The sequence below is a fragment of the Callithrix jacchus genome, chromosome 12, assembly GCF_049354715.1.
Source record: "Callithrix jacchus isolate 240 chromosome 12, calJac240_pri, whole genome shotgun sequence".
Taxonomy (NCBI): Eukaryota; Metazoa; Chordata; class Mammalia; order Primates; family Cebidae; genus Callithrix; species Callithrix jacchus.
The window spans coordinates 82,099,659-82,123,330 of NC_133513.1; the positions used below are offsets into that span (position 1 = coordinate 82,099,659).

Consider the following 23,672-nt stretch of genomic DNA (forward strand, 5'->3'; position numbering starts at 1 on the left):
GACTCTCTTGGGTCATGAGAGAAAATAAAAGGCCCTTTTCGCTTAATTTAATGCAGCTCTAGACCTCAGGTAGACAGATCCTTAGGGTGCTGGGAATACGAGGAGAACATGTTAATCTTCAGTTGAGACACTCAAAGCCCATAGCAAGAAAGGGCCCCAATCAGCTTTGTAAGTAACGATGTGGCTCATTAATAGGTGATACTAACCACACGTGTCCCCCATTAGCATGAACAAATTATTCTTGCCAGTTCAGTTATTCCCTGACAGCTGAAGGAAACATGTGCTGCTCACATGTTAATTTATTTCAAATTGCTTCATCAAGGGAGAGGATAATTGGTAGATAATTGTAGATGTGGGGGGATCAGTACGTTGAGTATACTATTCATTCTACTTTTGCATATGTTTGAAAAGTACCATAACCATAATGTTTTGCCTTAAATGTCAGTCCTTTTATCATTATTTAACAACTTCCCACTCCCCCAACCAAATAGTTTTCTATGCTATGTGACAAAATCTCAATTGTCTGTCATTGGCAACTGAGCTAGCAACAGATAAAAATCTACTGTTTGACAAAGTTATAAAAAAACTCCTTTTTTAAACTCAAACTTTCATGTGTGAGAAAAGATACTCAAATGTCGACTCTTAATTTGTACTCTTTCATTTTCAATAAACAATTTCAGAATTAGACCTACTGGGACCAGGAAGGGGAGTGCCAAATAGACATTACCATTCTCATTATCACAGCAATGGTGAAGGCACTTCAAAAAGAACTCAACTCCTAACTGAGAAAGCCTGACTTTGGTAATGTGGAAGACAAACAGTGGAACTAACTCACTTTTGGGACAAAGTATGCTTCCCAACCCTCAATGCTCCCCAAAATAAGCCTGGATCACCCGCTAACTCTAAATGCTCTTCAAAAGAAGGCTGGATCAATCAACAGCAAATTAAACCACTGAGCTTGAAAGGAATGGTTTTGATAGAACCTCTTGGGAAAACTCTTGGAAATCTCCAATCTAGAAACTTCCTTCAATATTGATTAGAAGATTGAAGCATAATCCACAGGATTTTATCTGCCCACGGGAATGTCTGTTTCCAAACAGATTCTTGAACCCACATAAGATGATCCAAGTAGGCACAGGGGAAGGATACTCGCTTCAGCATCAGTAGCATCCCAGTTTTACAGGATTTCACACTAGAGGAATGCAGTGGATGCCGAGCTGTGGGAACTGGTGCCTCAGTTTCCACATCTACAAAATGATAATAATAGAAGTCACTAGGGGGGTTAAATGAGACAATGCATAGGAAGTGCCTGGCACAATAGCTCGCACATTGGAAGAACTCAATAAAGACTTATGGTTTTTGTAAATCATTTAATTACTTACCGCATCTTAAAATGCTGACCACATCTTAGCATGATCTAGACAGGTCCACTCACCATGCAATCCAAACCCCTTGTCCACGGGAAAAATGTCTTTCCAAACACAGGACAATAAACTCATTTTATTTTGCTTTTGAAATAAGAAAATATTAGCATAAATATTTCATCTATTAATGAAAGTGCAATCTGAACAAAGAGCCCAATCATACAGTGTATCTACAAAGTTAGATCATGTCTTCCACTTTTCTACTCAGAGAATTCCAAAGTAGAACTTACAGTAGTAGAAAGAAAAATTTAAGATGTAAAATTATCCCACTACAATTTTGTTCTTGATTCCACAAAATACACCATTCCCATGAATTTTTCAGGTTTGAAATAAACAGTATAGGCACATGGAACGTTAACAGTAAGATTCTGTGTAGAAGTATAAAAGAGTAGACCTTAAGATGTACATTTTTCTTACTGTTTTTCTAAAAATACTGCTTCAAAAGAGAAAGCAAAATGCAAATCTACGCATGTTTAAAGTCAAATCTCCCATACAAAATCTTTAAAAGTTCTTATCATTATGCTCATTTTTCATAAATACTTATAATACTTCCAAGGAATTATATTGCAGAACCACATACACAAAATTTTGTTGTGATTATGATGAAAAAATATGTATAAGAATACTTGTAACTATTTATATTGTTTTAAATCTTGAGGCTTGAAAATTCAAAAAATGATATTTAGGGCAAAGTGCTATTCCAAACAGATATAACTTCATTGCAACTTTGACTTTTTACAGATATTTTCCAAATACTTTTAAAATTGCAAATGACAAAGTCAATGGGGTTCAAAACTAAATTCTTAAACTGAGGAGAAAACAGATAACATTTACATTTCTCTTTTTAAAATAACTGTGAAATACTACCGTTTTCTCTTATCAAATCAAGTCAGTATTTCATTCTGAAAGCAAGGTATTAACATGTGATTTTATGAAATAAATCCAGGGATAGGCAAGCTCTCTTGCTGAGCATACACAGTAACCCAGGATCTTCCTCATTGCTGTTTTCTTTACCCCCAGCACTTGTGAGGCCTCATAGGAGACAGTGGATTAAATAGCCTTCAGGATCAAAACAGTTCCTTGACATTTGGATTTTAAACTATAGAATAATTAAAATTGATTGCATAATTTGCCCCTTTTTTACAGGTGTGACATGATGTGGGATTCAGGATAATAATTCTTCAGACTTAAAATGGTTGGAGTCAAGCTGGGGGATCTGGACATTTTCTTCCCTCCATCCCTTCCCTCTTCAATCTGAAGACTCAGAAATTATCTATCCCAAACCATAGAAAAGTAGAGTATTTGAGGGTGAATAAACTTCTAATCTAATAAGTAGATTTCTAATTATTATCCATAAAGAGATGAAAAGCAGTGGACAATGGAACAAGAATTAACACAGGGAGAAAATAATCTCACCTTTAGAATATCTCTAGGATAATATTTTTCAGATAACTGACCCCCTCCAATCCTCTTTTGGGCAATGATGAAACTAAATGTCTGATCTGCAAAGAAAACTCTCACCAGAGACCTGCTGATTCAAGAATTCAATTCCTGCCCAATTGGAATACTGCCAACATTTTTTCATCCTAACAGGAATGTGTCTGCAGTTTAAGATCTTTTTCTCTAAAGGTAAAAAATGAGAAGTTTTGGTATTGTTAACATTTCAGGTAAGATTGAGAGGTTGTCCTTGTGCCTTAGTATGTTCTGCTAAATTTAGAGTATTATATGTGATGGTAACAAAGGTGAGAGCTTGGAACTCAGTTTTAGGAAAAGAGCTTTCAGTTTTCCAGTGGACAATTTCAAATAGAACTTACCAGCCACCCTTTAAGATCTATTCCAATCATGGCATTCCATGATTATTTAGATTCTCAAAGTGGTGTCTACCCATGAGCAGAGGCAAGGGCTGGCTGGAAGACCAAGAGACAAAAAAATGAGTTTCTTTCTATACTGGTCACCACCTTTTTGAAGAATCTCAAGTATCCTTTAACAACCCCAGGTAAAACCCTAATGAGAAACTCCATCATGAAAAAGGTATGGCATCTTCACTCTCCACCACCACACCCAAGCTGACCTTCCTTCTCCAAATCAAACGAGGTAAGCAAAGTGACATATTAATGTTTCCATTTTCTTTCTGAGGAGGGAACATGAAGAGGCTGAGACTGGATGAAATCTGCCCTTGAAATTATCCCTAATTACAGCTAATTATATCAGTTGTGTCCTTACATTTCTTCTAGAGCCATGCTCATTGACCAAAAGATATGAGTTCAGTTATGAGTACAAATCCCAAAGGAGAAGCCTCTGGGCTAGTCCAGCTTTCTTTATTATGTGCTTTTTTCCCTTATAAATATTAATATGGTAATGAAACAATAATAATTTCCTTGGAAGGTAATACTTCTGCCAAAATAAAAAGTTTCAGAAACATGAAGAATCTGGTGGCTCCACCTCACTCAACCCTGAAGATTCTGGGGCTCGAGGTCATTGGTCACGTGGGACTGTAACCAGGCACTGTTGTAGCCACAGACTCCCCATGTTTCTGATCTAATTCTCTTGTCACAGAATAAGCCACTGCTCCATTGGTCCATAACTGCAGCTTGGGATCAGATTCTTTGGCAATGAACTGCAGCTGGGTTTTTCTCATTCTCTTTACAAGTCTAGCAAAGCCAAGCAACACAGAGCTAAATATCATTGAAAATCCACAAAGGAGGAATGCTGTAGTGTAGCTGCCAGTGGTATCTACCAGCCATCCTGTAACAAATAACAGCAAAATTATATTGTTGAGCTGAAAATTCAATTGTTTACCCACTCTCAAATCCTATTTGTGAGGATAATAGTGGATTGATAGCAACGCCAATTGTAATTTTGAGACAAAAAGTAGGTCACCTAAAAATATTGTGCAGCAACTGAAAAATACATTGTTTTCCAGGAAAACTTCTAAAGTGAATTGATTGTTGTTATGTAAAGTACTTGGAAGAGCATCATATACTTGGTAGTCACAACATAAATATTAGTTACTATTAACTCATGAAATCTGGTAGAAAGCTAAAAGTAGCATCATTTAAATGATTAAAGTTGGAATAATTTAGGGTGTTAAGAGAATGTATTTGTACAAAATGCCAGTAGTATTCACAACACCCATACACTATTTTGAGTAACATGACATGCTTCAAAGCAGAATCCACATTTTCAACTGGATTCAGTCCTTATACTCTATCCAGTTTGAAAATCTGAACTTTGGGCCATTTCAGAAGTTGCAAGTGCAAAGTAGCTTTTTTTCTTTATCTTTATTGCAAGAAATTAATCTCAATATCTATCTCAACTCTAAATTTTGAGGAAAACCAGGGCACATGACATGCAAAATAGTAGCCACAATGATTAGAAAACCAGTGGGGTAACATTACACTTTGTCAGGCAATTATTTTATAATAAACAAAAGGTTTTTTTTAATTCCTTCAAACTTTTCTTATCTGTCAAAAAAAAACTCATCAGAGAAGTATATGGTTTCTTCTCTTACCCACTTCACATCCATTCATCAAAAACGGCATGTAGAAATTGTTATAAGCCCCACAAAATTTCCTGAATTTAAACTACTCTCAAATATTTTAGTTATTGTTTGATTTACTTGTGCATTTCTATAGCGCCAAACAGATAAGACTGCGTAGAGAGTTGCCATTTGAAAGGTAGATAAATAAGAAAATGGTACAATAAGAACTCGTGTCTTAATCCTCTCATTCCCAGTAATGAATATAATGTCTGATTTGCTAGTAAAGGCCATGGACTGAGGAAAGGATTCATGAATCCCAATTTCATTTGTGTCCTGTGTCCTTTGACAGAATGACACTGTGTCTAAAGGTTGGTGAACACTAAAATAGGCTATGGAGGGAGGGTGTGGTAACATTTTGGGGACAGTTTTCAAAAATAGAGCATTAAACATAAAGATCTATATATATCATGGAGTTTAAACTGACCAGGATTTTTCATCTGCACCAGTCAAGTGGCCACATTTCCCCTAGTTTGCTGTGTTTATTCCACCCAAATTGCTGGATTTGGAAATAGCCTGCAACAGTCTATTCACAATAATAGCTAATAGCAGAAACCCTGCCTTCCTCAAAAAATTTCCTGCCTTCTTTCTAGGCAAAGTTTTGGGTTATTTCTCTTTTGCCTGTCTGCAGAGCCCTTGTTCACTCTCTCAGTTTTAATCTAGGCAGATAGTAATGTGGAACAGTAATTCTCACTATTTACCATGCATGAGCATCACAACAAAGTTGGCTGAAAATGTAGATTTCTGGAACTCATCCCGAACATTCAGAGCACAGGTGGGAGTGTCAAGGAATCTGCATTTTTAACAAGGTTCCTCGGAGACTCACATGCAGGTGGTGTAGACCACATGCTTTAGGAAGGAGAAACAGATTCCAACCTGTTTACTGCTGTCTCTCTCCAGTATGATAAACACAATGGTAGTTATACAAGCAATAAATATTTGTTGAATTACTTATTTAATGAATGCAATAAATATTTGTCAAATTATTTGCTTAATCATGCTTTACTCTATAGCATTTTAGAGTTTATAAAACATTTTAGGTGCTTTATATGATGACTCCCAAATCTATATACAAATCAGGCCATCCATTAAAGCTCACATTTCAGCCTTAAACAGCTCTATTACGCATTTTTACCTGTATATTTCAGAAATTTCAACATATCTAAATACCATATTCATTATTTTTCAGGCAAAGCCACTTTCTTGCATTTCCTTATTTTTTCAACCATGACATTATTTTCTAAGTCATCCTTGACTTCTTTCTCTCATTCACCTCTGTATGCTAAACTCTGCTGAAATTTTTTTTAACTTCCTCCTTTCCCCCAGAGCTCATCATCGTTTCTGCTGCAGCAGCCCTAGCTCAGGCCTTTATCAGCTGCCTCCTAAACTATTAGAATGGAATCTTAGCTACCTCTCTCCTCAGTTACTAGATCAATTGCTAGATCACATTTTCTAACACATACACTTTACCATATTATTCTTTTACATGAAAACTTTACTACTACCTATAGTCTATGAAGAATAGAGCCCAGTTCCTTTGTCTGGCACCCAAAACACTCCACTATGACACTGGCATTTATAATTTCAGCCTCATCACCCATTTCCCCCTGTTGGAATCCTTTTCTCCCACAAGACTTCCCTCTGAATGTACCCTACTTATTTATGTATTTATTTATTTATTATGTATTTATTTAGAGACAGAGTCTCATTCTTTTGCCCAGGCTGGAGTGCAGTAGCATGATCTTGAATCACTGCAACCTCTGCCCCCCAGGTTCAAACAATTCTCCTGCCTCAGCCTCCCGAGTAGCTGGGACTACAGGAGCATGTTGCCATGCCCAGCAAATTTTTCTTTTCGTTTTAGTAGAGTTTGGGTTTCACCATGTTGCCCAGGCTGGTCTTGAACTCCTGAGCTCAGGCAATCTGCCTGCCTCAGCCTCCCAAAATGCTAGGATTACAGGCATGAGCCACCACACCCAGCTTGCCCTATTTATCTATATAAGGCTAAACAATTGCTCCAACCCCCTGTTCTCATCATTAATATGGAAAAGAATCAGGACCCTAATTTGGGACTTACTCTTTCCAGGTAGGCTAAGGTTCCTACTTGGTTGGAAAAAGATTATAAAACAAGGATGTAGGTGGAACCATGATGGTTTTGGGGGCTCTTTATATCCCTTTTCTCTTTCACTTTTCCCCAACTTTCTTGACAATCCTTCTCATTGACTGCATGTGGGTTTGCTGTTTTCACATCAATATGCCGAAGAGAAGAGGTGATTGGGGTTTCTCTCTGGAAACTTACCTGCAATGGGTGGGCTCACCAAATATGGCACTGCATGAAGGAAGTACACCACACCAAGCGCTGATGACAAAGAGGTGGTCCCCACTATCTCTGCAGTCACTACTGGGATCAAGGTCACGTAGGCACCATCAAAGTAGCCAAAGGTACAAGAGAAAGGCACGAGCAGAGGGAGACTTTGAAGCATTGGGAGGCAGAGATAGCAGAGCCCATCCATTCCCACAGCAAAGAGGTAGCAAACATACTGGTAATTCTTCAGACACCTGTAGATTTGAAGAACAAAAATGAGTACAAGATGTACACATTCTGTAAAAGAGCTTTAGAACAACTGCTATGCAGCAGTAAGCCTTGCAGTTATTAATGGAGATACTGTTCCCATTGAACATTATCTATGCTGTCTTCACAACCTTCTTTCATGCAAATGCAAGAATTCATCTCTCTAGGAAGCATGGTGTGGTAGAAAGAATATATGCTCCAAAATTAGAAAGGCAGAATATTAAAACTAGTTCTACCACCCACTGCCTGCCTAACTCAATTTCTTTAGCTATAAAATGGAAAGTTTATCTATCTTATAGGGTTACTCTAAAAGTAGTCATGAAATAACATGCAGAGCAGGGGTGTCCAATCTGTTGGCATCCCTGGGCCACACTGGAAGAAGAATTGTCATGGGCCACACATAAAAAACTAACACTAACGATAGCTGATGAACTAAAAGAAACAAGAAGTGGGGGTGTGCATAAATCTCAAAATGTTGAAAAAGTTTACAAATTTGTGTTGGACCATGTTCACAGCTGTCCTGGGCTGCACGCAGTCCATGGGCCGCAGGTTGAACAAGCTTAATGTAAAGCATCAGGAGGCTAATTTTCCTAGAAGTCTACCATATTACAGGCTTTTAGTTATGTTATCCATTGGTATCTGGCACATCATAGATCATAAATACTCAATAAACCAAGTGGTTACACAAAGGGGAAACTGTAATACAAAGACATTAAAATGATTTGCCAGAGATGATGGAGGTCTTGGAATAGGACAAAGTCTTATTTCAAGATTTTCAAAGTGCAATTTTCCCTATAACTTCAAACCCATCTATGATATCCATTATTTCGAAGACTCCGTATAATGTCAGCTTCAGCAGCTTATGCTTTACATTTTTCTACCCAAAGCCTCATTTGAACCTCACAAAATCATATAAGGTCAACAGGCAAATATTGCACTAGCTCATTTTATAGATAGAGATCATTGAGGATATGAGGGTTAGGTGACTTTCTATAAGTCAGTGTTAATAAGGAGCAGAGCCAGCTCAAGAACTTAGGTCTTGTATGCCTCAGACTAGACATGCCTCCATTAGACCTACACCTGGCTGCTTCTTGCCGAGTTATTTGATTGTGAAAATAGGTACCCTTTGCTCTTCTCCTTCTTCTTTAACAATTAAAAATGTGGAATTAGTACTAAATATTATATTCATAACACTGGAGAATGGCAGTTGGGTTCTGATTAATTACCAAAAACATAATTTGTAAGAAGCTACATGATGGTATTAGCTCTGCAGGTCACATCTCAAGTGTGAATAGCTCATCATTTAGGAGAATATGAGTAGCTTGCACTCTTCAGTTCAAACAGATGAGCATTTACTGAAGAAATTACTTGGTAGATTTCTTATAACTTTGGTTTCTAAGTGTACAATTACAAGGAAATTATTTGCAGTTTGCACTGTCAAACATAAATATGAGACTACAAATAATGTGTTATCATTGCACCTGATCCTCCTGCCTGAACTGGATTCTGCTCCTTTTTCCATTGCTAGTCAATCTGGAGTGGTTCAAAGAAACCAGCACCACCACACCCAGCCAGAAGTTGTCTTGCTTGAGGACTGACTTGTCTTGGGATGGAATTAAATCTACCACCAGAACTTGTTGTTACCCTAAGCTTCTGCAATTGAGACACATCTGGCCCATGCCTTTTTTTGTATTACCTGTGAACTAAGAATGTTTTTTTATTTTAAAATGGTTGGAAAAATCAAAAGAAAAATATTTTGTGACACAAGAAAATTATAAGAGAAATTCACCTTTCAGTGTGCATAAATAAAGTCTTATTGGAACACAGCCACTCTCTTTTGTTTGCATATTGTCTGGGGCTGTTTTGTACTACAACAGCAGAGTTGGGTAGTTGTGACAAAGAACACATGGCCTACAAAGCCAAAAATATTTACTATCTGTCCCTCTATAGAAAATGTTTCCAATCTCTCATCTAGAAGAACCAGCAAGGGAGATGCCTTCAGATACTGCAGACTTGTTAACATTATTCAGACCTAGGTATTCCACAAGGTAAGGGGCTGAGGAGAAACTCAAGGCTTAAAGTCCCCTGTTTGGGGACCAATTGTGGTTTCATGAATTATACCTTCTGTTGGTCAGCCATCCAAATGTGATGTTGCCAATAATGTCAATCACTCCAAGTATGGACATAAGAAAAGCAGCTTGCTGATGACTCACTCCAACACTCAAAGCATAAGGCACCAAGTACACAAAGAGAGGGCTGCAGCCATAAGCCATAAACAGAACGGAGATGGCCAGCACAACAAAGTCTGACATCAGTAAAAACCTATACTCCTGCTGCAAACAGCAACAAAGGCAAGTCTGTGCCCATTCTTTGGTCAAAGATGAATACGGAGACACCCGCTTAAAGTCTTCTTTCTGAGTTCTACAGACATGGCTCTGTTCTGGAGTTGTGTGGTCCTCTTTAAGAGTAATTGGCCTCATCAAGGCACCACAAACACAGAGATTCAAGACGAAGCCCCCGAGAATGAGTAAGGCTCCCCGCCAGGCAAACTGTTCAATAAGGAGCTGAACCACAGGAGCCAGGATGAAGGTGCCAATGCCACTTCCTGACATGGCGATCCCATAAGCAAGGGCTTTCCGTCTGTTGAAGTACTTGCCAACCATGGCAATAGCTGGAGAGTAACAAAGTGCAAATCCAAGACCTGGGGATAAAGAGAACTCTATGAGTGCTGGTGTACCAAAACAGCCAACGGGAGAAAATATCTCAGAATACAATTATTTTATTAAAGAGAATCTATATTTCATTAAACTCTTTTAAAGCTGCTTTTACGTCAAGCTTAAAATGAGTCTCCCTTCACCAGTCATTCACAATTTAGAAAATGTAGGATATATACGATTTTCTTCTTAGGGACAGTACCCTTAAGGAAATACGACTTCATAAACAAAATCAGATGAGGAACATGAAAATCATTATACAAACTAAATTGGAATTCACTAGAAAATTTGGATAATGCCAACCAAGGAAACTGATCCCTCCTCCATTTTTAAACTTAAATTATCCAGACAATTGCTTAAACTCTTCACTGCCTATTAAAGACACAACACTGATAATCTGTGACCACTCTGGAATTTGGATTCAAATAGCATATATAATCATGAAAATTCCAGGGTAATTTTACAAAGTTGGGAAACATCATGCCAATTTTATATGTGAACATAGCCATGTATATTTTCATATGTGAAAATATCTCCTAAGGTCAGTAGACAAATGTTGATACTCTAGAAAACTTTTTAAAGACCTTCAACTTTTGGGCTGGGTGCAGTGGCTCACGCCTGTAATCCCAGCACTTTGGAAGGCTAGGGCAGGCAAATCACTTGAGCTCAGGAGTTTGACAATAGCCTAGGCAATATGGTGAACCCCACCTCTGCAAAAAAAAAAACAAAAAAAAAAAAACTACAAAAATTAGCCAGGTGTGGTGGCATGTGCCTGTAGTCTCAGCTACTCAGGAGACTGAGTGGGGAGGATGATTTGAACCCGAGAGAGAGAGAGGTTGCAGCTGAGATTGCACCAATGCACTCCAGCCTGAGGACAGAGCTAGATATACCCTGTCAAAAAAAAAAAAAAAAAAAAGTCAAGTTCTATTACTTTTTAAGTAAAGAAAATTTGAAGGGCTTTGAGCCTGGATTTTATGGCAGCTAGAATGTCAGAGAAGGAAAAGGAGAACCACCTTCAGAAGCTCCTGCTTTCATCTGCAGTTCAGGGTATCCAGCAACCCAGAGTTGCCTGGACCCAGAGGGGTTTCTGGATGTGGGACTTTCAGTGTTAAAACCAGGACAGTGCATGGTAAACTGGGATTCATTGGTCACCATAGCAGCAGTCAGGATCTTTGGGGTTTTTAGGGGTGGATGTACCTTCTTTAGCTAACACAGCCAAATTTATAGACTCACTATGAGGTTATGTCATTTATAGACTTGATTCATGCCACACCAATCGCCCAAAGCCCAGGCAGGAGTTGGTGCTACTTTCCACACCCCTTTGAGTGACGGGCAAACTCTTACTAAAGTCCCTCCACCCAACTCATCTTGTTACTATGCAGTCCCTGTAAGTGTGATTTATTGAATGCACATGTTGCCTTTTTCCCACGGAATTCATTATAATTTGCTAAAGTGATACTTCCATAGCATTGAGAAAGAATGTGTAATATAAGAATATTCACAATAAAGGGCTTTTTAAAATTAGAAACTCCCATTTATTGGACAGTGGTATTTCTTATAAAGTAGGAGCAATGCAGATTGACCATCAATAGTATTTTAATGTCTTGGCAATAGCTGGAAGAATGACCATTGCTGAAAACTCATGTTGCCCTGGGTAACATGTTGTTTCTTCTGAATACAGAATCTCAGCCATACACTAATTCCAAAGAGAAAGCTGTATTGCTTTTACCATCTGTCTGAATTAAATTGGTGATGCATTTTCATTAGGGTAGTGTAATCTCATTTCCAGCTCTGTTTAACTGCTAGGTAGGTAGACACAAGCTAGGTCGACTAAATTATGCATTTAACAAAATGAATATTTTATGAATTACTTTTCGTTGATGTGCTTGGCAACCCCTGGTTGGAGTGGGGTGACACAGGGAGTATAAAGTGCCCTTACCGGTAAGAACTCCCAGAGTGAGGTAGAGATGCTTCAGACTTGTGGCAAATGAGCCCAGGATGAGTCCAGTAGATGCAAGCAAGCCACCCAGCATGATTCCCACTTGACAGGATAAATGGTTACTCACAACACTACCAAGTGGAGCTTCAAAAACAATAAGAAATAGGTTCAACAGAAAAGGCTTGAGGGTACTGTGAAAACCACCCTTTTAATTCTGCAGCTTTGGAAACTAAGGCCCAGAGAAAGGAAGTGACTTGTCCATGGTCCCATAGACAATAAATATCAGAGCTGGAGCAGAACTCAAGTCTCCTGACCTGCATTGCAGTGCTCATGCCTCTTCATTCCATCATAATGGCAGGATGGTAGGGTGTTTTTTAAACAGTTGATCAACTTTCTCTAAATTACACATCACTTGCACTGGGTTGTTTACTATAGTATTGATCATATACCATTAGCAATAATGGTGACAGTTAATTGGTGGAGAAAGAAAGTGGACAACACCATGTGACCAGCGGTGTTATGTGGCAAAAAACCAGGGCAGAGACAATAGACAAAATTCACAATCTGGCATTGCTTTCAGCCTTCAGCATGCCCTGTGGATGAGATATCAAAGCCCAGAAAATCTAAGAAAAATGCTTCACGCCATGGTGACATTTTGGTTGGTCTCACTTGATTTGTGACTTACCAATGTATCAGAATAATGTTGACTTCAAGGCTCATAGAATATTAAGAAAAGCTAGAAAAGGCCAAAAAGGAACTGAAGCTCAGGGGTATATGGAATGCCCAAGGTCACCAACAAGAGCACCTAACACCAAGTGTGAGGTTATTTAGCCCCCTTACTCTTTGAGTCTCTCACACTAATGGCAGAAGTGATGCGTGAGGAAGGCATGTGACTTTCTTTCTAAGGAAAAATTCATGCTGACATCAATAACTCTTAGTAGCAAGATCAGAAGAGCTGATTCTCTGGGTGTCTGTAGAGTATGATCACTTTTGTATCGATCAGACTGAAATTGGGAGCCAACTCAACTGTTCATCACAGAGCAGATCTGTTCCCACTGGGTGTCCCAGATGTGATTCTGCAGACTGACATCCATATTCTGAACTTTAATGTTCTAATACTATGTCACAAAGTGAGTAGATGGGTATATGGTAACTGCGTACAACAGCCATCTTGGTCTTTCATAGAATTTAAATATGTTGCTTCTGACAACCCTCCTCAAAGCTTCACATAGTCATTATAATCATATTGGTCACCTAAGGTCATTTCCTCCAATTTGGGAAATTATGAATGTCCTCCAAAAGATAGCAGTGAGGGAAATGAATCACCTTTATCTTCTGAGAAGACAAACATGGCTTCTTTGGCATGCTGATACAAAGGCTGTGAATAATGAGACCCTGAAAATCAAGTGGTTTTTAAAAAAAAAGACAGATTCTAAAACTCAAATATATGTATGATTTTTTGATCTCTTAAGACCTTCTTATTAGTTGAAAGAGTTGAGTTGATTTAGCCTTCTCATGAAACCTGCTTTTAGTCTTAGAACTGCTCTCAGCTTCCTCCAAATCAAATATACATTTCAGTACAATTCAACTGATACCTGAGTATATGCATTTTTTTCCAAAAAGAAATGCAAGTCAGTACCTAGAATGGAATAAAATGATTGTGATGAGTTACTGAACATAGGTGTTATTTCCCTTTTGCCACTAAAACATGGCTTGAGGAGATGAAAATTTCCTAAAATACTCAGAACTCATTTAAATGAAAAGATTGAGCCTAGGCTACAAACAATTTGATTCATTCTTAGAAACTCTCTAAGACATCAATTTAATAATGTTAGTTTGAAACTTATTTTTTAAAAAGTCAGCTTTGTTGTCCTCTACTATATAGATGGAATGTTAATTCCATACATTTCTAGAATATCCTACATGCCGTATCTTCAGGGTTTCCTGAATTAAATCACAGCTATAACGAATATGTGAATATGTTTATCTCATGACTACACAATTCTATCCTTCCCCAATACTTCTCTAAGCATGAAGATTTATACATGAAAAAGATGAAATCCATTAGGGGAAATTTCAAACCCTCAGAAAGGGAACAGAATGCAATCCAAGACTTAAGATGTGATACAACACTGTTGGCACCCATTGAAGGAGCTTATACAGAAATGGCTCATGGCACTATCCAATAACTATATAACTGGATAATGAAAAGGCCATAGCATTTGGAAGAGAGAAGCCAATGCTTTTGGAAGAATACACTCTAAATTGCTTCCAAAATCAGAAATAACCAAATCATATATGTTCTTTTGAGTGTATGATGTAACTGGTCTACCTGACATCAGCCAAGACTATCAATTACAAGAGCAAGTCTGGTTGGCTTTGGATGAAAGTAGGATTGGTCTTTTCTCTATATCATGTAGTTCTGGCCAGTTTTTAATGTATCCCTTCTACTTAGGAAAACTAGTCATCAAAGTCAGTGGAACTTCATTGTCATATACAGTTCAAGCGTGGCCAGTAATAAATGATACTCACCACAGAGCATGGTCACACAATCTACAATGGAATGGATCCATGCCGTTTGTGCATAATCCTGAGTGAAGTATGTCTGGAACTCCACAAAAAAAATTGAGATACATCTGAAAAACACAATGCAGGCATTTTACACAAAAAGTGAATGAGTATGTATTTGAGCCAGAACTTAAAATGTTTGGTTCTATTAGCTGTTCCTGTCTCCAAGGGTTTTAATTGTTAGACTATAATAAGTGGGAAGTCAGAAGTTGACTATTTGGGTCATGCTGAGAACAAGAACAAGTGTTCAGCCAGCACAGGGGCTACTAAAGCCAAGCCTAAGGAAGGTTTTATGGAAACAAAGTCAGTTCAAGAACATGGATTCTTATTTATTTCTGTGTTTTGCCAATGACTGTAACTTCTAAGAGGTTGTTATACAAGTTAAGATTTGACAATAAGAATTATATATCACCAGCAATGTCACTTTTAGGATTTGTATAAAGAAAATAATCAGGTGATGATGATAAATAGCTGATATATATAGAGAGAGACAGGGAGATATATATATATATATAAGGATATATTACTCTGGAGAACTAATTTAGTCCACAAAATTATATTTATATATATGTATGTATATAAAAGAATATATTCTGTGGGATATAATAATAGATATATAAGAGGCTATATTCTGGAGTATAGCCAAATATCACAACCAATCTAACTGTTCATCAATAAAGGACTCATTAAATAAATTATGGCCTACCAATAAAATAAAACAGTAAATCTTAAAAATGATGATGTTGATCTGTATTTATTGATTTGGAAATAAATTTGCAATATAATGTTAAGGGAAAAATAAGTTACAAAATAGTTCATATAGTAAGAACTTATTTTTGTAAAAATAGTTTATGTAAATAGAAAATTTCCTGAAAGCATTATACACTAAAAATGTACATAATACATTATATGTAAATGGTGAGACTAGAAATGATTGTTTTAATCTTTATTCAGCATTTTGAATTGCTTTACAATAAACATGATTTCTCCTGTAACCAGAAATGTGTATATATGTGTGTGTATGTGCAGAGAAAGAGAGATATTTTATTGAAAAATAGATAATTACTTAGAGAAAGACCTGTGAACCAGAAGCAATAGTTTGCATCCCTGTACAAGTAGGAAGAGGCTTATGTGGATTAGCATGGTGTCCTCATTCAGGCAAGAAGCTTTTAGATCCCAGTGATAAAAGGGGAAGAAATAAGGCCTGTGGCTTTGGGATGAAACAAGAGGTTATTAATTTCTTTGGAGCTAAGTTCCAATTAATCCATAGAAACCTGTTATTTTCACCCTCTCTCTCCTCTCCAGTTGCTGCTGGGTGTGAAAGTAGGTGGGAAAGAGCTTGGAGAAGAAGGGAGAGAACATAAACAAGACTGCTGTTAGGCAAGGCCAGCTTATTGGGCGTGCAGCCTGCATATTCACACAGAGCCTGGCACTTAGAAGCACAAAACTTGATTTAATGCTTGGCTGTCACTGACTGAACTTAGTAATTTTATATTTGAATTTGTGTTTCATAAGTGCAGTGCAATAGAACAATGGAGACTTCATGTGAGCAGAGGAGATACATGCAATATGTGTTTCTGCAGTTCTGTGATGCACCATTCACACATAGTGTTAGAGATGATCCATAGGCATAGCATTCTGCTAGACCCATGATTCAAGTGAGTTCAATTAAGACTCAAAGCCAGTATCAGGTAAGTGTGTTACATCTACAACTTAATAAGCTTGAGGATAGGGAAAGAAGTGTCTACCTGCCCCAAGATGCTTTCTAGTGTGCTCTCCCAACTCTCACATTCTTTAGTCTCAATAGTTCAGGCCTCCAGGAAGGTGTCCATGACCACTCATCTCTCTTTTTTCCACTCTTATGTGTTTCAACTACATGCTGGACATTTATCACACTGTGTGGCAATTCCCTTTGTACTTGTTTATATTCACTAGACTGTTACCCTGTGACAGCAAAGACCATGTCTGTCTTATCTCACACTGAATCCCAAGTATCTAGTATACTACCTGTCCTGTACTTGCTGTTCATAAGGGAAGCAAGCCAGGAAGGAAAGAAAGGAGGAAGGGAGGGGGGAAGGATTAAAGCTGGTAGAGGAAGTGACTAAAAGACAAGGATATGAAAATGGTTGAGTAGCAACTTCAAGAACTATGAATGAGAAAGGAAAGAAGGAGGAAGACTGGATGGTAGTTATATAGGAACGTGTGGCTAGGTGAGGTAAAGTAGGGACGTGAACAAAATGAGTGTTGTATGCTGTGCGAGTAAATCCACAGATGGCGATGCAGAAGCTGGAGATGTAAGAGGAACACGGGATGTCTAAAAGAAAAGGGCCCCAGATGATGATGTTTTCAAATTATAAATCATAATCTCCTCTTTTCACTAAGTTGTTTTTGGGACTTAGTATTTATGTAATCATGTCTGTCCTTTGTCACTTTTTTAAAAGCTTGCTTTGTTTTCTGCCTGCTGGTTTTCTTATATGACTTCATTAGTCATATAAGTCAAACTTTAGATATACAGAAATCAAAATTAATACCTGAAATTCTTGTCTAGACATGCAAGCAGGCTTAACAAAGGCAAACTTTCTAATAACCACATACAGGCTTCTGAATGATTGTGACATTCATGAAATATGGGACAAATACTGTATCACTTCTTATCTGTTCTCAAAGGGGAAAAGCACCACAGAACTTTTCAAATAGTAGTTTCATGATCTTAAATAAATGAAATTTTATTGGGAGCATTTGATCATCTTACTCCAGAAGTTATGTTTGTTATTTTGGTTGTTCTTTGGAATATTTGGGCAATTACAGGGGAGCAGAGCTCTGATCCCTGATCCTCACCCTAGGTAACTGAGAGTTTTTGATAAAGCTTCTTAATCCCTCAGGGCCTCAGTTTCCTCATCTCTAAAATAAGCATTTTGGTAAAGAAGACTGTATCAGTCAGAATGGGCTGGATTTTGCTGTAGTAGCAAATGACTCCTAATAACTTTCAGGGTTTGTAGGCTCTGTTCATAAGAATGTGGAGACAAAGTTATCACCAAATTTCACCTGTTATGAAATGACATTCTCAAAGATAGCTTCTCCCAGGGGGCAACATGCTTGCTGTCTCAATCTTGCCACTGTGCTGTAAAATTTTGCTCTGGCTTCTATACAGTGAGTGCTGACAACATCTGGCATTTCATAAAGATTTTTCTCTGGTTGAGAAAATTATCCACTAAGTCAATACAAGAATTGATCTACTGGGCAGTACAGCCTAGTGGCTAAAATTCTGCCACTTACTAACCATGGGACCTTAGACATGTTCTTCAACTGATGTGTGTTATGAGGATTAAAGGATTTAATTCATTAAAAAATGCTTGAAGATGCCAACAAGCACAATGTAAGTGCTCAGCTCAAGTGAGCAATTATTTATGGGAATTCAACTATTGTTAAGAGAGTCTGAAAGAGCTCCACAATCCCATAAGATTCTAGATATCTAAAGTAACTAAGTTGATTTAGACCCAGTAGACTTAGAGAGAAATAGGTCTCAACCCTGGAGTGGAGACAAGGCTTTGGACATTTACGCCAAACATTGCTTTTTAAGTATCAACTCCAACTCAAGTAGTCAATCCATGGACAGAATAGCCTGCAATTACACATGAAGTGTGATTATTTTTATTTTTATTTTATTTTATTTGAAGTCTGGGTTACATGTGCAGGTGTACAGATTTGTTACATAGATAAATGTGAGCCGTGGGGGTTTGCTGCACCTATTAACCCATCACTTAAGTGTTAAGCCCAGCATGCATTACCTATTTTTCCTGATGTTCTCCCTCCTCCCACTCCCCACCCCAGACAGGCCCCAGTGTGTGTTGTTCCCCTCCCTGTGTCCATTTGTCCTCATTGTTCAGCTCCTACTTATGATTGAGAACACCGAGTGTTTGGTTTTCTGTTCCTGTGTCAGCTTCCTGAGGATAATGGCTTCCAGCTCCATCCATGTCCCTGCAAAGGACATGATCTCATTCCTTTTTATGGCTGCATAGTACTCCATGATGTATATGTACCACATTATCTTTATCCAGTCTATCAATGATAGGCATTTGGGCTGATTCCATGTCTTTGCTATTGTGAATAGGGCTGCACTGAACATATGTGTGCATACATGTTTATGTTTTAATAGAATTATTTATATTCCTTTGAGTATATACTCCATTATGGTATTGCTGAGTCAAATGGTATTTCTATGCAAAAATTGACAAATGGAATCTAATTAAACTAAAGAGCTTCTGCATAGCAAAAGAAACAATCATCAGAGTGAACAGACAACCTGCAGAATGGGAGAAAATTTTTGCAACCTGTCCATCTAACAAAGGTCTAATATCCAGAGTGTACAAGGAATTTAAACAAATTTACAAGAAAAGAAAACAAACAACCCCATTAAAAAGTGGGCAAAGGACATGAACAGACACTGCTGGAAATAAGACATTTATGCGGCCAAGAAACATATGAAGAAAGCGCAACATCACTGATCATTAGAGAAATGCAAATCAAAACCACAATAAGATACAATCTCACACCAGACAGAATGGTGATTATTACTAAGTCAAGAAACAACAGATGCTGGTGGGACTGCAGAGAGATAGCAACACTTTTACACATTTCATAGGAATATAAATTAACCATTGAGGAAGACACTGTGGCGATTCCTCAAAGATCTAGAATTAGAAATACCATGAAGTGTGATTCTTTTTTGTTGTTGTTTCAAAATAGGGAAAACTATTTATTTGGGCACCCACACACACACACACATACACACACACACTTACAAATGGTTGACTTCCTTAATATATAAAGCATTTCTATAGAGCAAGTATAAGAAAACAAGCAGAGAAATCCAAAGAAATACAGGCAAAAATTTGATATGGCAATTCTTAGAAGAAAAAATATGACTAATGAATATATAAAATGGTGCCTATCCAAATGAAGTGTGATACTTAAGGGGACCTCTGTAAGAGGAATTTGGAGACATTTATTTCCTTGGTACTATGACTTCTCATTGCTGATATGACAGCTCCTTGTATATTAAGAGGTTGCCCATGTTAAGGCAATGATTCCCATAACCAAGGCGGTTGTTTTAAAAAACACGTCTTGTAATACAGCTATTCTAAAGGATAAGCTGCAGAGTTTGCATCTTTGTGTGTGTGTGTGTGTGTGTGTGTATGCTTGCGTGTGTAGTGCGTATTGAGGGGCAAGTAGAAGTGTGGTATATGTCTAAGAATAGGTGAGGAAACTAGTTACGTATTGGAAAAAATAATAGTGGTTTCTGTGTTTGTGAGCATGTGTGTGTGTGTGTGTGTGTGTGTGTTTCAAGAGTCAATGGATTATGACTGTATGTACAATAACAAATAAACAAGATGAGAAGAAAAAAAAAGAATTCCAGTCCAGGTTTGTCCTACTAGACAAAAACAAATGTAGGCAAGTCAATCTTTCTGAGCATTAGTGTTCTAATCTCTTAAATAGAGGGTGAATAAATCACAAGGCTCACATGAGACAATGTGATTGGGAGACTTATCTTAGTCTCTCAGCCAAAAGCACTATGAGAAGCTCCACAAAAATGCAACTTTATCATGAATACTCAAGATTCCAGTATGATCCCTCCTTCTAAAGCATTGTGCCCACTTCTAGAACTCCCTCATCATGGGAATGATGGAAGCTTATACATGAAGGACCAAGATGAAAGGGATTCCTTTTAACTCCATGACTTCCTCAAACCCAGAACACAAGGCTCATAATATAGGTAAGTTTTATAGACTCATAATCCAGACCTCTTAATGTCCAGGGAGCTGTCATATCAGTGATGAGAAGTCACGATGTTAAAGGGATGATTCTCTCCCAATTCCTCTTACAGAGGTCCTCTTAAGAATCACACTTCCTATATGGCTAGCCAGTTTTCCCAATATCATTTGTTTATTTTTTTAACTATACTTTAAGTTCTGGAGTACATGTGCAGATCGTGCAGGATTGTTACATAGGTATACACAGGCCATAGTAGTTTGCTGATCCATCCCGCCATCACCTACATTAAGTATTTCTCCTAACGTTTTCCCTCTCCAATACCACCAACCCCTGCTGTCCCTCCCCTAGTCCCTCCACCCCCCAACAGGCCCCAGTGTGTGGTGTTCCTCTCCCTGTGTCCATGTGTTCTCATTGTTCAACACCCACTTATCAGTGAGAACACGTGGCCCACCACCACTTATTAAACAGGGAATCCTTTCCCCATTGCTTGTTTACATCAGGTTTGTCAAAGATCAGATGGTTGAAGATGTGTGGTGTTATTTCTGAGGCCTCTGCTTTGTTCCATTGATCTACATATCTGTTCTGGTGCCAGTATCATGCTGTTTGGTTACTCTTGCCTTGTAGTATAGTTTGAAGTCAGGTAGTGTGATGCCTCCAGTTTTGTTCTTTTTAATTGGGATTGTCTTGGCTATACGGGCTCTTGTTGGGTTTCATATGAAATACTTAAAATAGTTTTTTTCTAATTCTGTGAAGAAAGTCAATGGTAGCTTGATGGAGATAGCATTGAATCTATGAATTACTTCAGGCAGTATGGCCATTTTTACAATATTGATTCTTTCTATTCATGAGCTTGGAATGTTTTTCATTTGTTGGTGAAAGTGTAAATTATTTCAACCATTGTGGAAGATAGTGTGGCAATTCCTCAACAATCTAGAACCAGAAATACCATTGGACCTGGATATATACCCAAAGGATTATAAATCATTCTACTATAAAGATACATGTACACATATGTGTATTGCAGTACTGATCACAATAGCAAAGACTTTGAACCAACCCAAAAGCTCATCAATGATAAATTGGATAAAGAAAATGTGGCACATGTGCACCATGAAATACTATGCAGCCATGAAAAGGGGATGAGTTCATGTCCTTTGCAGGGACATGGATGAAGCCAGAAACCATCATTCTCAGCAAACTAATACAAGAACAGAAAACCAAATACCACATGTTCTCACTTATAAGTGGGAGTTGAACAATGAGAACACATGGACACAGGGAGGGGAACATCACACACCAGGGCCTGTTGGGGGGTGGGAGGTTAGGGGAAGGATAGCATTAGGAGAAATACCTAAGGTAGATGACAGGTCCATGAGTGCAGCAAATCACCATAGCACATGTATACCTATGTAACAAACCTATATGTTCTGCACTTGTGTGCCAGAACTTAAAGTATAATTTTTTAAAAAAGAAAAGCATCACACTTCAACTCGGCATGGTGGCTCACGCCTATAATCCCAGCACTTTGGGTGGGCGAGGTGGGTGGATCACCTGAGGTCAAGAGTTCGAGACCAGCCTGATCAACATGGTGAAACCCCATCTCTAATAAAAATACTAAAATTAGCCAGGCATGATGGCAGATACCTGTAATCCCAGCTACTCAGGAGGCTGAGGTGGGAGAATCGCTTGAGCCCAGGAGGTAGAGGTTGCAGTGAGCTGAGATTGTGCCATTGCACTCTAACCTGGGTGACAGTGCAAGACTCCAACTCAAAGAAAAGAATCACATTTCATAGTATTTTTGGCTCTAGGTCTGTGAGGAATTAACACACTGTCTTCCACAGTGATTGAACCAATTTATATTCCCACCAACAGTGTAAAATCACTCAGCATCAATTATATTATTTTAAACAATTCTGTAATTTATTATGACACATAATCTTACTGCAGCAAATATAAACATCTTGTTCTATCCTGCATTGTATCTTCGTTATGGGAGGAATATTGATGCCTGTATTGATGATGCCATCAAATAATTAGGCCAAATTATTTTCTTGTAATTTCTCTGCTGTCAGAGGAGAGAAATAAAGATTTCTATTTGAATGAAAGCACTTGTAGAGGAAAGAGCTAACACATGTGGATTTCCAATGCATATTTACTCCAGATATAAATGAGATGGATGAGTCTTAATGTACATGCAACTTACTTAAGCATATTCAACACTGTGACCTTGGAGAAAAGAAAGAGGGAGGAGAGAGCAGGCAAGAACGAGAGAATCCCTGTATCTATGCTTTCACTCTCCTTCAACCTAGAAGTCAGCCTTCACCACAACAGCCAAAATGCAAAATAAAGCAAAATAATTTAAATTCTAGGTTTTAAGCTTCTAAAGGCTCAGTGAGCCCTAGGGAGCCAAGGAGTTTTCCAGGATTATTTTGGCCTTGGTTGAATATATACCCTAACCCTGCGTAAGATTAACTGTGTGATATGTTCACATATCCACTGTAAACTTTATGATCATACTCTTGTCACCTGGCACCGCTTTTCCTCATCCCTAGACTTAAAGCCACATCGCACCATTATGACGATAATCTCTTGTCATTAGTTTACCCATAGTGTTTTACTTGATTTATGAAATATAGATCACACATGCTATCAGCTTTGTAAAACTTCAGTGAATAAAATCGATCTTAACTTACACTTATCAAAATGACAGATTTAAAAATTCTGGAGAAAGAGACTTGCAGAAATGATATTACCCTCCCCTGGAGCTATGCCAGCTTTAGCTAACTTACCTTTCTGGGTGTGCAGTTGCCAATAAAATCCTCAGAAAAGTGATTTCATTATGAAAATACTGTAGGACATATCCCATGTTGTTTCATATGTGATTAGTTTTGAATATTACATATTAATGAAGAGTGAAAAAGAAATACATGTTACATTATTTCCACATCTCTGGAGCTGCTTATGAAAATGAATGGCTGGAATAGTCACAGCATTGGTCTAAAAATGTCCTAAGACTCCAGGTTTAAGTACCAGATATTATAGAAAACACCACTATCTGGGACTCCTAAGTGCCAGAGAATCACATACTTTGCAAAGAAAAAGATACTTGAGCAGTCAACAGAAACACACACACACACACACACACACA

General features: G+C 38.0%; 1 protein-coding gene across 2 annotated transcripts in view; it reads right to left on the minus strand.

Annotated features, from left to right (window-relative positions):
- Positions 1-1,480: 1,480 nt before the first annotated feature.
- Positions 1,481-23,672, minus strand: part of SLC16A12 (solute carrier family 16 member 12) — a 94,697-nt gene continuing 72,505 nt past the window's right edge. The window contains exons 4-8 of one of the 2 annotated variants that reach the window (XM_054243078.2): positions 14,717-14,820; positions 12,185-12,328; positions 9,653-10,232; positions 7,259-7,518; positions 1,481-4,169 (exon numbers count right to left, since the gene is read on the minus strand). In XM_054243078.2, coding sequence (XP_054099053.1) covers positions 3,907-4,169; positions 7,259-7,518; positions 9,653-10,232; positions 12,185-12,328; positions 14,717-14,820 — 1,351 coding nt within the window. In that variant the 3' untranslated portion in view covers positions 1,481-3,906. The remainder of the gene's footprint in view (positions 4,170-7,258; positions 7,519-9,652; positions 10,233-12,184; positions 12,329-14,716; positions 14,821-23,672) is intronic. The other variant, XM_078345975.1, reaches the window with a different exon arrangement.